The sequence below is a fragment of the Lampetra fluviatilis genome, chromosome 27 (assembly GCF_964198595.1).
Source record: "Lampetra fluviatilis chromosome 27, kcLamFluv1.1, whole genome shotgun sequence".
Taxonomy (NCBI): Eukaryota; Metazoa; Chordata; class Hyperoartia; order Petromyzontiformes; family Petromyzontidae; genus Lampetra; species Lampetra fluviatilis.
The window spans coordinates 2778395-2794952 of record NC_136301.1 but is presented as its reverse complement, the minus strand read 5'-3'; the positions used below and the strand labels follow the sequence as shown (position 1 = coordinate 2794952).

Sequence of the window (16558 nt, the reverse complement as noted above, 5' to 3'; positions counted from 1 at the left end):
GACCAATCCTGAGCCTAGGATTTCCCGCTCTTTTGCGATCCCGCCGGCCTTTGAACTTTCGACCAATCAGTCGTCCCGGTTCCTGATCCCAGCTATCTGCCTTGCTGACCCGTGTTTGTGTTTGTATGCGTTTCTAACTGCGGGGCTCTCTGAGCTCGCCGTGGTCGTGCGATCTCAAATCCGCCCACGGCGCCGCAGTGTTACTTGGCCTGGGAAGGGTCCTGTCCAATTCCCTGGCCCTGAGAAACCGTGGGGTAACCCCCCTAGGGGGCCCTCGGGTGAAAACTCAGGGTAGGTGACCCGACCACGAGGCCCTACGTGGGTGCGGGTGCGTGTTTATGTGGGGGGGGTGATGGGGGGCAGTGCGGCGGTGGAAGCCGGGCGGCTCCCTGGCTCGGCCGAGCGGCCCCGTCGCTGTGGCACCACAAGATCTTTGTCTTTTGTGTGTGTGGTGATGTCTGTGTTGAATCGTCTCTTGTGTGACTCTGCGCATGTTTTTAAGCCTTCGATTGTGTCGTTGTAGTCGTAGTCCGTGTGCTACCTCAGCGGCGACTTATTTGCACCGGTCCTGGGCGATACCAAGGTTGACTCAGCCTCAAATGAGTACCTGGTGTAGTGAGCATCATCATGGGGGGGGGGGGAGACAAAGACGGCCCGGCCGGAGTTGCTGGCCACCCAGCCCCTCGTGTGACGTACACAGGTGTTCTCTGTCAGCTCTTGCCCCAGAGGCTACACTGGGGACCTTTGTTTTGCCATCTGTTTGGTGTCTGCGAGCGCGCCGCGGTTTTTGCGCGCTGCGATACGAACCCGGCGCTTGCGTTCGAATTGCCGCTCACGACCACCGACACCAATGACGATTATCTGAACCGGACCTGGGTCTCCCCTAGGTCGACTCAGCCTCAAATGAGTACCTGGCGTGGTGCGTAAAAACATCGCCACTGGGGAGACAAAGGCGTGGCGCTTGGCCACCACCCCCCCCCCCCTCGTGTCGAGCTCCCTAGTTATCACCATCATCATCATGCTGATGACAAGGACGACGAAAGGTGGGAGCGATTCAGGTGAGGCCCGGAAACTCGTCCCTCCGTTGAAACTTGTCTCACGCGACGTGTACCCACCAACATATTGATGTCTCTTGCTGGGTATGCAGAGCCTCGGAGATGACGGTGGGGGGGAGTGGGGGGCCTTAAGAAACGTGTCCACTGTTTCAGTAGCCCCTGCCGGGAGATCGAGCCGGTGAACCTCTGGATTGAAAGTCCATTGTGCGCACAATCACACCACGGGCGGCGTAGTCCCCAATGGGGCCGTCCATAAATGACGTCACGCGATTTTGGACGATTTTCGACCCCCCCCCCCTCCCGTCGTCACACGGCGTCACAAAAAGTCAGACCCCCCCCTCAAATATGACGTCACAAAGCTCTGCCCCCCCCCTAAAAATATAAAACGTGCTTCAAATCGCTGTAAACTATTGTCATTGTAGTGCGTATTTAATGTGGCGCTGCACTCTGATGTTGGAGGAGAAAACATTTATTAAAAAGTATATTTATATAAGTAGAACGTGTTGTCTATATTTATTTAAAGTTGCGCATTTTGATGTGACGTCACATTTCTCAACCCCCCCCCCCCAACTTCGTCACACATCGTCACAAATGTCTGACACCCCCCCCCCCTAGGTGCGTGACGTCATTTATGGACGGCCTCTATGATACAAAACGACACGAAGTAAATCACAACCTTTTGTCAAATCCACCTGCTGGGTCGTTCGCCGGTGTTTGTTTGGCCATACTTCACCTCGCTGGTCGGTGCGGGTTGAAATCGGGCGCCCTGAGCTGAGCTGGGTTCAGACATCACTCGCGACATTGGTTGCGCGGGTGCGCTAACCACTGCGCCACCGCTCCGTCCAAGATCATGTTTCTAAATAGGAACGCGTTTGCAATTAACTCCGTTCCAGAGTTATTGCTCAAAACGTTAATTGCCTGAATTTTATATGAAAGTGTTGGAATCAAAGTTTACGACTAAGCTGATTATGCACCAACCTAATCATTCAGGAGGTCACGTGCTTGGCACCAAATTACGTCGGAGTAGAGTGAGATGAGAGGGGAGAGGTAGGAGAGTGCGTAGAGGAGAGTAGAGTGAGATGAGAGTGGAGAGGTAGGAGAGTGCGTGGAGGAGAGTAGAGTGAGATGAGAGGGGAGAGGTAGGAGAGTACGTGGAGGGGAGTGGAGTGAGATGAGAGTGGAGAGGTAGGAGAGTACGTAGAGGAGAGTAGAGTGAGATGAGAGTGGAGAGGTAGGAGAGTACGTGGAGGGGAGTAGAGTGAGATGAGAGGTAGGAGAGTGCGTGGAGGAGAGTAGAGTGAGATGAGAGTGGAGAGGTAGGAGAGTACGTGGAGGAGAGTAGAGTGAGATGAGAGGGGAGAGGTAGGAGAGTGCGTGGAGGGGAGTAGAGTGAGATGAGAGTGGAGAGGTAGGAGAGTGCGTGGAGGGGAGTAGAGTGAGATGAGAGTGGAGAGGTAGGAGAGTGCGTGGAGGGGAGTAGAGTGAGATGAGAGTGGAGAGGTAGGAGAGTGCGTGGAGGAGAGTAGAGTGAGATGAGAGTGGAGAGGTAGGAGAGTGCGTGGAGGGGAGTAGAGTGAGATGAGAGTGGAGAGGTAGGAGAGTACGTGGAGGAGAGTAGAGTGAGATGAGAGGGGAGAGGTAGGAGAGTGCGTGGAGGGGAGTAGAGTGAGATGAGAGTGGAGAGGTAGGAGAGTGCGTGGAGGAGAGTAGAGTGAGATGAGAGTGGAGAGGTAGGAGAGTGCGTGGAGGAGAGTAGAGTGGGATGAGAGGGGAGAGGCAGGAGAGTGCGTGGAGGGGAGTAGAGTGGGATGAGAGGGGAGAGGCAGGAGAGTGCGTGGAGGGGAGTAGAGTGGGATGAGAGGGGAGAGGTAGGAGAGTGCGTGGAGGGGAGTAGAGTGGGATGAGAGGGGAGAGGCAGGAGAGTGCGTGGAGGGGAGTAGAGTGGGATGAGAGGGGAGAGGCAGGAGAGTGCGTGGAGGGGAGTAGAGTGAGATGAGAGGGGAGAGGCAGGAGAGTACGTGGAGGGGAGTAGAGTGGGATGAGAGGGGAGAGGTAAGAGAGTGCGTGGAGGGGAGTAGAGTGGGATGAGAGGGGAGAGGCAGGAGAGTGCGTGGAGGGGAGTAGAGTGGGATGAGAGGGGAGAGGCAGGAGAGTGCGTGGAGGGGAGTAGAGTGGGATGAGAGGGGAGAGGCAGGAGAGTACGTGGAGGGGAGTAGAGTGGGATGAGAGGGGAGAGGTAGGAGAGTGCGTGGAGGGGAGTAGAGTGGGATGAGAGGGGAGAGGCAGGATAGTGCGTGGAGGGGAGTAGAGTGGGATGAGAGGGGAGAGGCAGGATAATGCGTGGAGGGGAGTAGAGTGGGATGAGAGGGGAGAGGCAGGAGAGTGCGTGGAGGGGAGTAGAGTGGGATGAGAGGGGAGAGGCAGGATAGTGCGTGGAGGGGAGTAGAGTGAGATGAGAGGTAGGAGAGTGCGTGGAGGGGAGTAGAGTGAGATGAGAGGGGAGAGGTAGGAGAGTGCGTGGAGGGGAGTAGAGTGGGATGAGAGTGGAGAGGTAGGAGAATGCGTGGAGGGGAGTAGAGTGAGATGAGAGGGGAGAGGTAGGAGAGTGCGTGGAGGGGAGTAGAGTGAGATGAGAGGTAGGAGAGTGCGTGGAGGGGAGTAGAGTGGAATGAGAGTGGAGAGGTAGGAGAGTGCGTGGAGGGGAGTAGAGTGAGATGAGAGGTAGGAGAGTGCGTGGAGGGGAGTAGAGTGAGATGAGTGGGGGGAGGTAGGAGAGTGCGTGGAGGGGAGTAGAGTGAGATGAGAGAGAGATAAAGAGTGCTACATAACGATGAAGACACAAACAGCAGCATTAATTAAACGTTGACACTTGCGAACTTACGCGTGCGTGTGTTTGTGCCGAGGAAGGAGCCTCCGATTGCGCAATCCCGGCATCAACAGCGGATCACGAGGAGACAGAATGTGCGCGAGTTTCGTCCTCTTCTCAGAACCAGCGGCCACTCCTCCTCCTCCTCCACACAGAGGCCAAGCACAACAACATTCCTGACGCCACCGAAACCATTCCGGTACCGCGGTCAGCCATCGGCAGCCACGTGCAAATCCACTGCTGGTTGAAGGCCTCTCAAAAGCCACCCACACCACCACCACAACCACCACCCTCGCGGTTCCACGCTGCGTGCCTCCCCCAATGAGCGAAGCCCGTCTGTCTGTCCGCGCAACTTTATTGGACTCAAATCATCGGCGACGAAATCACTCGGAACGCACCCGGACTTCGCTAGGATCTCGGAAGCCAAGCAGGCTTCGAGCCTGGATAGTGCTTGCGATGGGTGACCGCCATGCACGACAGGCCGACACAGGGCAGCTGGGACCCTCCGTCCTGGTCAACAGAGCGGGGTGCACAGCAAATCCGTTGTGCGGTACTTCTACGCGCCCACGTCTATGCTCATTGTTTTTGACCAAACAGCATCGGAGACCCGCGGTTAAAGAATGGCCCAACAACCGTTGCGTACGTGGATTAACAAAGCGGCTGTGAATGTATCATTGTGAAATGTGAGCGGGTACTTCCAAAAGCCACTCCAACTGGATCAAGATAAATGTATGTCTCGTCTTTGAGCAAGTACATTCAAGTGGAAGTGAAGTGACCACGACACGGAATTAATCTTCACGTTGCAGAAGCCACCGAATTGGGACGCTTACTCTTTAGAAAATCAACACGAAGGTCACAGCACACGACGCAGTAGTGGCCGCTCTGCATTTCAACGATTTAGTTTAGTCCTGATTTGAAGCTTTCGTGACTGCAGGAATCCATACTCTTTGGTTCTTTCGGTAAAGTCACGCAGGTAGAAAATAAAACATTTTCAAACCTTTTAAAAGTCTGCATCAGCAGCAGGCCATGCTTTCCCACCTGATGACGGACGCTTTGTGTTGCGCCCGAAACGTCGTGATTTATTTTATTTTATACCTACGTGACTTTACCGATTTAGTTTAGGGAAAGGAGAAAAAAACGATTCAACTTATATGGAACGAATATTGATGTAAATAGTTCTGAGTTGACGAGTCATTAACTCCCTCGCCTGGTATTCAGGCAGTTGTGGGGGGTTCAATGTCGATCCTGACGGCTGCTGTTTTTTTTTGGATTTTGGATGTTCTCCCCGTGGTCGCGTAGATTTTTCTCCGGCTCCTCCCGGTTTTTCCCTCCACATTTAGAAACATGCGTTTAAGAGTACGTGACCGCAGTAATCTCCACGCGATGATAAGCCACTTCGTCGAGCTATCATTCGTGGCCGGGTTGCTTCTGAAAAATATCTCTATAGCTCAGTGGGCCTTACCTGGTAAAATGAAAGTTTGTGGTTTCATCGTGTACTTTCTTGGAAGGCAGTGCTGTTGACGAATGTGGCGTTTTATTGTAAAATAAAATATATATTTGTGCCCGTGGAACTATTATCTACGCAGCAGCAACAAATGTTTTCTTCTCGAGAACAGGATGTGCCAAGAGGGTTTACGTGCGGTCCGCCCCTCCCGTGACCTCTCAAACATCTACGCGTGAGCCGACTCTCATTGTTTACCCAGGGAAGACTCGCCCGTGGGTCGGTATCCCCCCCACCACCACCACCAACCGTCATTGGCCAATCGTTTCACCAACCCCAAACTGACCCAGTGTGGTGAAGTATGGTCGAACAAGACCGACGCGGTACGATGGGGCCTGCCTTCATCCAGCAGTGGATTGTGAATTAAAACTTTTTTTAAATAACTTTTTTTTTAATTACAGAGCATACGCAGGAACATTTCAACACGTTGATTTTGTAACGACTGAATCTGGGTCGCAGTTCAGACAGACTGAAAGTCTGCTTTGTGTTATGCGATCCATGTTACACTATTCAGCTCGACTGTCCAAAATTCAACTCTAAATAGCCAAAACGAGCCGTACTAAGGCATCCCATTGAGTCTCGAACTATTAAATAAGATTTACGCATCTGTGAAAGCCACAGTCTCAAGGCTCTTGTTTAGGAGGGCTCTGTTAGATTGGGTAGTTTGGCCAAATCCTTTAATTGGCTATGCGGTTAACTCGAACCCGTACCTGGAGCACAATCGGTTTGCCACCCTGGTTATATGAACGGCGGTTGTTCATGCAAGCACTATTCAGGCTCAACTCAGCTTTGCTTCCAAAAACTGGCGCAAGGTCCAGATGATTTGGTCCTATAGCCTCGTAACGCACTACTGTATTTAACACATTACCCAGAGGCCCACAAGAACAGACACACAAGTCTCCACTGTTCAAAAAAAGTGAAGATATTCACGTTTAATCGTTGGTATAAATACAAGAGAATTAAAACGCACTGGTTAGACACGTACAATGTTTTCCGATCACGTCGAGACCGACTGGGCCGTCATCGACCATAGACAACATAACGAGAAGGGGCATTAACGGAGTTTAAGTTTATCATAACCTTGTTATCGAAGTCCGTTCCATCGCACTGCGGTGCAGTGTGCACACACAACAATGCTACGCCGGGTGTCCCAACCTCCAAGTCCTCGTGGGCAACCACAGCAAGCCCTTCCAAGTTGACCTCCTTTCAAAAAAACGATTTACGTTCGTTGCAGGCCACACACGTCGTGGCGACTGTGAAAACAGGTCTCGCGTGATGCGGCGAGCACCGATTCAAATTAAGGTTAAGGATTTGCATTTAATCGTCACAAAAGCAGGGAAGCATGGCGTTGATGAACACTTTACATTAAATACAAAGCGCAGAGGTCGGAAAGGGACAAGATGGCCGAGTTGAAAAACAGAAAAGTTAGAGAGAAAGTAATCGTGCATACGCTGGATTATGTAACACTTACACAATACCCGGTGTCTTCCGAAGACTTTAATAAGCACTCGGGAAGCTTATAGGAGAAGCTTGTCAGTGAAAATACATTTTCAAAATCTGATTTTTTTTTCCTCTACTTTGATGAATTGGCCTTGTGTTTCAATATAGGACGAGTCCATAATTGCAACAGAACTTCAGACTAAAGTTGCACCCACGTCGAATAATCGTTACGAGAGGTTTCGAGGCCTCCGTACTCCCCGTCATGGATGTAACAACCTTAGACGGAGAGCGGTAATTGTATTCTCTAGATTATCGGCCACTTCAGAAAGTAAGATGAACCCCCACCCCCCCCACGCCACCTTTTGGGGTCATTGTGAACACATTTCCCCCCCCCAAATAAATGACATCCAAAGAAAACCAGGAGAAAAGGATGTAAATTACTAATTACAGACGTGGATGCTGTGGGGAAAAAACAAGTGTCATAATATGGAGAATCCGGGTACTACGGCGAATTTCCAGAAAATGATTGTGAACTCGCCGCTTTAAAATTGGGAGCGATGTCATCGGGAAGGTTATTTTGAACTCGAACAAGACACATTCAAGCGTAGAATGCATTCTACAGATAAAACACACCAATACTTTCTATTTAAATAATCTGGACTGTATGGTAGTAAAAGGAGCAATTAATACGGGACAGCATTGGAAGAGGAAACAATCACAAACTCATGCACAAACGCAGAGATCTTGTGTCAGCTGTGCGAGTTTCAGGTGACGCAGAGCGATCTTAATTTTAAATCGGTGCTTTCTGTCACGTGGGGACAATTAGCAATCATCAGGCAAGTGTGGTGTGTGAAAACGACTCTATTTGTATTTTTAGCGAAAATTTTAAAACTCGGAAACGCATTGCGCGGGAAGCCGTGACTAACAGAGCCCCCGGGGGATCGCCGCTGCAACTCGCTGTGGGAAAGGCGCACACGTCGGCGCCACGACCACAGCCTGCAACAAACAGCAGCTCCGTGGAACAGTCGGCGTGACGTGTCGCAGATTCAAACGCCGTCAAAATCCACGCGCAAACCTCTGGATGCCGAGCGTGGAGAGTGAAGTCATCGCCAGAATTTTAAAACGGTTGCAACACCGTGCCAATAACAAAAAAAGGCTTTTCTTCCTCAATTTTGTCCACAATTACATTGCTTACAACAGTGCCACGAGTTTCGAGTCACGAGCAGAAGACATTTCCATCGGATACACCTCGCGGCGGAAACAACCCTCGCGTTTTTTTCGCCAGCGAAACACCACTGGGTGGATGGGCATCGCAGCGCTACTTGTTAAGTCAACGTCCACATCTTTTTTGTCGACTGCGCACCCAAGAGCGTCGGCGGGGCCGTGCCGAGCCAGTCCAGCCTTGGCTCAGGGTGACAAGACTGTTGTTTTCTTTTTCCCCCCCACTGCAGATCCCGAGCCATGCCACCGACGTCACGCGCCATGTGACACAACGAGCAACACTGTGCAGGCCGGCTGAGCTTGGACCTCAAAGCCAGATTCGGATGTTTTTCGGGAGGCCTGCGTCTTGAAGGTTTAGTTTTGACTCGTAACTGGCAAAGAACCGGCGGAGATCCACCCATACTGCAAGGGTCCCCCCCCCCCCCCCCCCCGCATTCGAGTGGCTCAGATGTGTCAGCGAAAAATGAGTATTTGATAAACATCTTATTTACACTTAGGTAGCACATCTCGTTATATTCCGCCCCCCCCACCCCGCCGCAAAGGATATTTGTCGCATGGCAATCAAACCACACTTTTCGTTTAGTTCTTACAGAGCTGAGTTAAGCCCAATTAAATGATAAAGCCAATACTTAACGGACCGTTTGGTCATCGTTGACCAGGCTTAAACCGTAAAACTCTCTACGCTGTGAGAACTCGGTTTAAAGATGGGTTTTTTGTTTTCTTACAGATAAAAAAAAATGCTGATAAGACAACTCGCAATGACATTTTGTTTTTGCGTGTGGTTTGTGTTTTTGTTTTTTTTTACAAACGAAGGGGAGAGGCTATCGAGGCAGGATCCCTCCTGGATTGATGATGAGCTGGTTCGGGTCCAGGGACAAGTTATCTGTGGAAACAATACCAACAACGACGATTAACACGTCGGCTTTTGCGATCAATATCATCCGAGTAAAGATTGTAAATGTTCTGGATCTGTTCTCCAACATCACCGGTGGTGCTGTACTAGTGACGAATTGGCCACGTTCTGTTTACGTGACAAACCTTACTAGTTGGCTGTGTCGGGCGGTGGCGGGTTTAACGATGCATTTATATATTTCTGCGATCTAACCCCAATTAAGACTGACATTCGAGCGCATGGTGGATCGGGTAAACAATTTTGATTTGACTAGACAGCGGTGGGGTGTAACGAGAAGTGGTCCTCGAGTTAGTGACCCCGCGCTTTCTGTTCTCAGAATCCATAAATTACCGATCGCTGGAGGTTTTACGGCGTGGCTGTGACAAATCCTTCCCTTCGAGTGACATCACCGCTACGCGGTCCGGCTCACAACCAAGACGGCGGCAAACAGAACAATACGCCACAAGGCGGATTTACACGGCGTCTACACGCAAACTGCAGTTATCGTGCTGCCCGCCACATGCCCCACCCCTCCCGCCATCATGGACGGACGGACGAAGAAACGGACGACATTCAGCGGACGGACAGAGCTAAGGGCATAAACCATTACACTATGAGATCTCCTTTACCAGTGGCAAAATATAGTAATAGGTTTTTACCTTTTGAACTGGTACAAAATCTGACACCTTTATACAAGGCATCATGTTTGCAATAACCTCAACACAAGAAGTCAAAATGCAAACAAAAAGAAACAACTCTGATGATGATAATGATATGCACTGTCCTTGAAGTTGATTGGTCCACACCCGAGACAGCTTTCTTTAGAGCCTAGTCTCCATTGGTGTTGGACCAGATGACGCCAAAAGGCGTACAACTGGCATAAACCATTGTCAAGCATTTAAAAACTAAATCGGCCAAAGGAATGCAAGTGCGGCGGCGTCGTCACCTTGCTCAAAGTCGAGCTTCTTGACGGGTGAAGAGTCGCCCAGGCCTTCGATGTCCACGAGCTCCGCCCCCGCGTCCGTGTCGTTCAGGGCGCTCAGCGTCACGTCTGTCGGAGGGACACGATCAGCACTCGCACGGACGGACATCGCAACACCACGTGACGTAATGTGTGTCACGTCGCAACACCACCACCACCACCAGCACCACGTGGCCTTAGTAACACGCACACGACGTCACAGCTGAAGAACCCGGCTCTGCACAGTGCGGTAATGCTTCTTCAAGTGCGGCCTCTTGATTTAAAACAGGTGCTGCTGCTGCTGCTGCGTTTGAATAGCGACGTTGAATCGGCGCTCGGGTACGGGGCTCACACGGCCAGTGCCGCACTCGGCAAAACATTTGAGAGGGGGCCCGTGTTGAAACGCAGTCACTCGCGCTGGGATGGCTGCCCGAGCAAAGCTGGTCACCTCTCGCACGCGGATGAGCTCGCTTATCTTAGATCATCTTCTTGGTTCTTTCGGTAAAGTCACGTAGAAGGGAAATAATAAAATAATAAAAATAAAACATAATAAAATAATTCTCACGACGTTTCGGCCACAACGCAAGCAGCCTTCTACGGGACTTTACCGAAAGAACCAAGAAGATGAATCCCTGCAGTCACAAAAGCTTTAAATCGAAATTTATCTTGGATCACTTTCCTTTCTGGTGCCAAAGCACCACCGACAGCGCTTCCCTTCGAGCGCCGGCCATCGCGAGCGCGCTATGTTTGTGACAGACCTCGCGCTGTCGTGAGGCCACGCACTGCTGCTGGCTCATCTCTAGAAGCTATTTGTTAGAATGTATGGGGGTGGGGGGTGGAGGTCATGGCACCGACATAACGCTCTGCCCTGCGTACCCAAGGCGTTGTTGTGAGATCCGACGCATTCTCTTCCGAAGATTAACGGTCGCCGCGGCTGGCACAGCGCCGCTCACGAGTTACGCAACTGCGCAGTTCCCCGATGTGTTTTCGTGGCGGTCAGCACGACAGATCGACAGCTTCTGAAATTGCTGTCCATCTAGCAGTAAAAATGGGTAACACCCACACAATAAGTCAATCGGCAGGTTGCGTGTCGTGGTGGTAGTGCGTGGATACTCCCGCCTCTTTCACGACATCTAGCCAGCGTGGAAGAGTAGGCCAAAGTACCCAATCAGGGCCCGCTCGAGCATTCCCGCGAGCAATGGCTTGGAGGAAGGAATTTCAGGGCCGCACATTTGCCTTTAGATTGTTAAATAGAATATAGCTTCCGGACTGATCGTCACAGAAGATGTATGGATTGTTATTGTACATGGGGGGTTATGTATGACGCAAGTTGTTTTTATTTAACACGTTGCTCATGTTCAACAATAGTGCATGGCCAAAAACAACAAACCGCACTCGCCTGCCAATTATCGCTTCTCCCTGCGCACGATTTGCATTGTGCCCACGGCCACATTCGTTCATTTGCATTCAACGGCAGAAAAAAAAAGAATCCCACAGTAGTGGTGACGATGATGCAACGTTGCTGAGGCTTGCGACTCGGGGTCCAGTCATCGTTGCACGGCTCGATAACAACACGGAACCGTCAGTGCCTAGGCGGTCACCTGTTGCCCCTCACTTCCTACACAATTTAAATGCTTCTGCCGCACGTGGTGCTCAACATTTCAGCCAAGGCGACACCGAGGATTATTCGTTCAACAGCTGCTTTGAGGTCAGAGCAATGAGCGCCTCGCACTGCCTCTGTTAACCCGGCAGCAAAAACGGTGACCCACCGCATGAATAAGAGGGGTACCGTGGTGGCTAGATGTTAACTACCTCGCCTTGTATACAGGATGTCATGGGTTCGATCCCGACCCTGATGCCCGCTGTATATTTGGAGTTTGCGCGTTCTCTCCGTGGTCGCGTGGATTTTTCTCCGGGTCCTCAGTTTTTTCCACACGGTAAGCCACTTTGTTGAACTATCATTTGTGGCCAGGTCGCTTCTGGGAAATTAGCTATATAGCTCAGTGGCCCTTGCCTGGTGAAATAAAAATTGTAAAAAATAAAATAAGAAACGGGTGCACCACCACAGTTAGTCCGTGGGCAGGTCGCGGATGCTGATGATCAAGTGTGGGTACTTCCACCTCTTCAAATATTGTCAAACCGGCGTGGAAGAGTTGGTCAAAATAATATTTTAGGGGAGAGCTCTTACTGGTAGGAACCTCCTGGTTACACCAGCCCACAGGGGATTATTGTGTCCGTCCGTCGTGCAGGGAGGGGCTGGGTGGGGAGGGGAGGGTGGGGCTGGGTGGGGGGTGGGAGGGGTGGGGCTGGGTGGGGAGGGGCTGGTCACCCCGTGGTGCCCTTATAAAACTCAACGTTTAACCTACTCACGCCGGCTTGTGCTCGCCCTCACAGTCGGGCATATTTGCGGAATACACCACGCCGCCGTTGACCCTGGCCATTGACCGAGCAACCCAACGTTCCTACCAGCTCCCTCCGCAGGAATGTGTTTATAGCGCTCCCCGACAATGGATGACCTTCCACCAGCAGTGGCTTGAGCAAGGCATTCAAAGCAGGGCTGCACGTTTACCTTCGCCTGCGTGTTTTTAAATCCTAGTTGAGCACCGGAAGTGAATTGCACAACTGTGTGGCATAAATATTTTGGTCGCTTTTTTCTTTTTCTTCGGTGCGTTTGCCTGCCAATTGTAGAGCTCTCTCTCTTTAAGCCCACACAAGCTTTTTTTAGTTTTGCTTTTCCACTCCTGCCCACCCCCCCCCAATTATATTCCGATTGTGCCATCAGTGTCATGTCACAAGACATACATTTGCATTGAGCTCTGCAACTAGCAGCGCATCCTGTGCCAAGTAAAACAAAATGTTGAAGGCTCAGAGCGAGAATCTATCCACGTGACAAAGCCCACCCACATGTATTGTGATGTGATGGGATTTTTATTGCAGCTATTGGAGGATCATCAACTTACTACATTGGTCATTTACGTGCACATTTACGGCAGTTATGTGAATCCACTGCAGATCTTTGGCGTTATTTGACCATACTTCACCAAGCTCGTCAAGGCGGTTTGGCGACGGCCAACACATTCCTGCGGAGGGAGCTGGTAGGAACGTTGGGTTGCTCGGTCAATGGCCAGGGTCAACGGCGGCGTGGTGTATTCCGCAAATATGCCCGACTGTGAGGGCGGGCACAAGCCGGCGTGAGTAGGTTAAACGTTGAGTTTTATAAGGGCACCACGGGGTGACCAGCCCCTCTCCACCCAGCCCCACCCCTCCCACCCCCCACCCAGCCCCACCCTCCCCACCCAGCCCCTCCCCACCCTCCCCGCCCAGCCCCTCCCCACCCTCCCCTCCCCACCCAGCCCCTCCCGGCACGACGGACGGACACAATAATCCGCTGTGGGCTAGTGTAACCAGGAGGTTCCTACCAGTATAAGCAGAGACGTGTATAGGCAGACAAGTACAGCAATGAATTCTGCACTGCCGCCCGCCGCTCGCGGCCAAGAACACCTGTTGCGAGCGTGGTCACCCACTGAGGACACAATCTAGACTCAACACTGCTTTAGCTTCCAAGTTCCGACAAGGTGGGGTGCATCTTCTTGGTTTTTTCGGTAAAGTCACGTAGAATGGAAATAATAAAATAATAAAAATAAAACGTGATAAATATTTTATGTTTCATTTTTATTATTTTACATAATAATTATTTTATAATGTTTCATTTTTATTATTTCCATTCTACGTGACTTTACCGAAAGAACCAAGAAGATGAATCCCTGCAGTCACGAAAGCTTTAAATCGAAATTTAAAGGTGGGGTGCATTTCTGCCAGATTTGGTTATTGGCTCACGACGACGATGCTAATAATAATCAAAACACTAAAACAAAAATCAATCGCTAATAAACTTCGGTCATTAGCGTGGTTTATTTTTGAAGTTTCCAGCGCGAGCACGAGGATGTGGGGCCGGGCGAAGCTTCTCTTGGGCCGGAGGGCGCGGGACCGGTTTTGCCGTGGAACGATTCTGCCGCAGGAGCTTAGCAGCCCCGACTCGCACAGGAAGATTTCAAGGAAACTTTATTACAAAAACACCAGCAACAGCAGCAGTGACCACCTCCCCCCCTCACCCACCCACAGCTAGATTCACACGAGGAATACTTTACAGTTCGCACGCCGCCCATCGGGACAGTCCAGTTCACCCCACCTTGTTGCGAAGCAATGACTGACGCCAAAGCAATGTTATTAAATACCACGGGCAGTACAGCAGAGGCTGGACCACAAGCACACCCCTATCATTGTTAATGAGTTGCTCGCTCAATATTAATAGCGACGCGTGTTGCATGCGTTGTCGTGTGTTGCCAGGTGGCCGACTCGCAGGGATTGGTGGCTTGGAAAGTCACACACCACATGTGCTAATCATTTGAGGCCGAGTGGACCTAGGGGAGACCCAGATAATCGGCACTGGTGTCGACCGCGAGCCGGGTTCATAGCGCAGCACGCAAACTGCCCACGCCACCAGAATCACCCCCCCCCACCCCAGCATCCTGGCCCCACACTGCCACCCTTCGCCCCCCACACCGCAACAACTGCTCACCAGATGAGGTTTTCTGTTTCTTGATTCCCGCGGCCTCGGCGAGCCGGTGTGCGGCGCTGAGTGCGCTGGAGCCTGTGGCGCTCCCCGCGGCTGACGCCACAGAGCCGGTGCCCCCGGCCGCCTTCTTGGGCGACTTCTTGGGCGACTCGGCGGGAAGGGGCAACCCTGTCTCCTCGTAGGACTTGCGCTTGAGCGTTGACTTAATCTGGGCCCTGTCGCAGGGGGGGGGGTCGCGGGGGGGGGGGGGTCACAGAGGGGTTGAGAATCGTCGTCAGAAGGCCCTGGGGCTAAATGGGACTTAAACAAAGAGGACGTGAAATGTTGTTTTGTTTTATCTTCACCCTCTGCCCCCGTCAATTAATTCTGATTTTGCTCTCGGTGTTATGTGATGATGAAGCCATTTGGATCTCTCGCAGAGGAGTGCATTCCTTCGTGTTAAGAGAGCGGCTCGCCAAAGCAGAGATCGCAGAACTCCTTTTGAGATCCCTGGCAAGTGACCTCGAGTCCATACAGTCAGGGGGGGAAGCACTTACCCACCCACCCTGCCACGTGTGAGCAATGTTTGAAGGGACCATCAACTCACTTGACTTGAGAACTAAGATCAATCGCAGGCCTGAATTTGAACCAAGGACCTCAAAGAATGCCAGTTCAGCGCTATAACCTCCGAGCTAACCAGCCAGCTCAGAAAAAGGCATCATTTTCTAGAGGACAGAAATAAGTCGGTTAATTTGAGGACCTGTAACGCTCCACGGGAGCATTCACAAAAAAACTTAAAATAACAAAATTCGGTGCGAAGAGAGACATGCATACTTGGAATTACACCAAGGCAAAGGAAGAGGAACAAGCGCATCACAGTGCATAGGCGAGTTGGAGACATATTGACTGGGCTTGGAGGCGGGACGTGCCGGGAGACGCGACAGTGGCCGACGGTTGAGACCAACAATGAAGGAGGGAACGTGCCCGAGAGGAAGTCCACCGCGGAGATAGGGCAAAGAATAGGTCAGCTCGTGAAAGGAGGCGGGGGATGGACCAATGCATGGGAAACCGCGAGGCTTCGTGGCTGATAATTAATTATAATAAATGCCCCACATGCAAACACCTCCGACCGACACGTCGTGGCGAGGAATCCATCCAGCGGTGAACTCACAATGGCAAGTGCCTTGGGTTTGGAAAGCTTAAAGACACATGCTTGGACCTAAATGTACATTCGGTTGCCACGGCCATGAGCGTGGACTTCAAACGGCAACCTTCGAAAGCACAAACAGCCACGCCCGTGACATCTTGACCACAGCGTTGCCCCGACTTGCGTATATTTCCCAGCGTTACGATACATTCCCCGGGCAATATTCGTCTCCGCGTTAACACAGCCCGACTTAACACCGACATAACCCCTATTTGCTCCATATTGTCGTATACGTTGAGCATTTTGGAAAATGTTTCATGGACTGCATGCACACACACGCCAAGATATACGCAATGCATTTCTTATATTTGATCACCTCAATCCCGACATGAGATGAAGCATTAAATTAAATCCCTCGCACAGAAGCGTAACCATCGATATTAGGGAACGGCCCACGGAATCGGATATCAGAGCTATCCTGAGATGTCTTTAAGTTCCCCTGAGTAAGCACACAGTAGAAAGCAGAACTTTCCCACCCGCTCTGCCACTTCGAGGAGCATTAGTCGCATCACTAAAAAGTGTTTATAAACAATCATCCCATATGCACACATTCACAAAGATCATCAGCACAATGTATGTATGTCTTTCGTATCGTACGTAGCCAACCTCAGTCACAAATATTGAAAACGTCGACATTATGAATTCGCAATCCCATCTCGTAGACAGCATGGTGGAAAACGGCAGTGGGCAACCGCTAACGCCAAGTATTGCGAGTATCCGCCGTGATAAACATTGTGGGTAACAATGTGTTGTAAAATGTAGAGGTGCAGCGCTGCAATGACTTGCTCACACCACTGCTGATGTATGGGCTTCCACTAAAGAGTGCCCCTCTAAATGGGTATTTTGGCCTACTCTTCCGC

The 16558-nt window shown here is 51.2% G+C and overlaps 2 protein-coding genes across 3 annotated transcripts in view; both read right to left on the bottom strand.

The window, feature by feature from the left end:
* The window catches only part of CZIB (CXXC motif containing zinc binding protein), a 379487-nt gene that overhangs the window by 193170 nt on the left and 169759 nt on the right, over nucleotides 1–16558 (bottom strand). The window lies entirely within an intron of this gene.
* BACC1 (BPTF associated chromatin complex component 1) overlaps nucleotides 6324–16558 on the bottom strand; it is a 34615-nt gene continuing 24380 nt past the window's right edge. For both annotated transcript variants that reach the window (XM_078869059.1, XM_078869060.1), the window contains 3 exons: nucleotides 14516–14727; nucleotides 9922–10026; nucleotides 6324–8966 (listed from right to left, as the gene is read on the bottom strand). In XM_078869059.1, coding sequence (XP_078725185.1) covers nucleotides 8905–8966; nucleotides 9922–10026; nucleotides 14516–14727 — 379 coding nt within the window. In that variant the 3' untranslated portion in view covers nucleotides 6324–8904. The remainder of the gene's footprint in view (nucleotides 8967–9921; nucleotides 10027–14515; nucleotides 14728–16558) is intronic.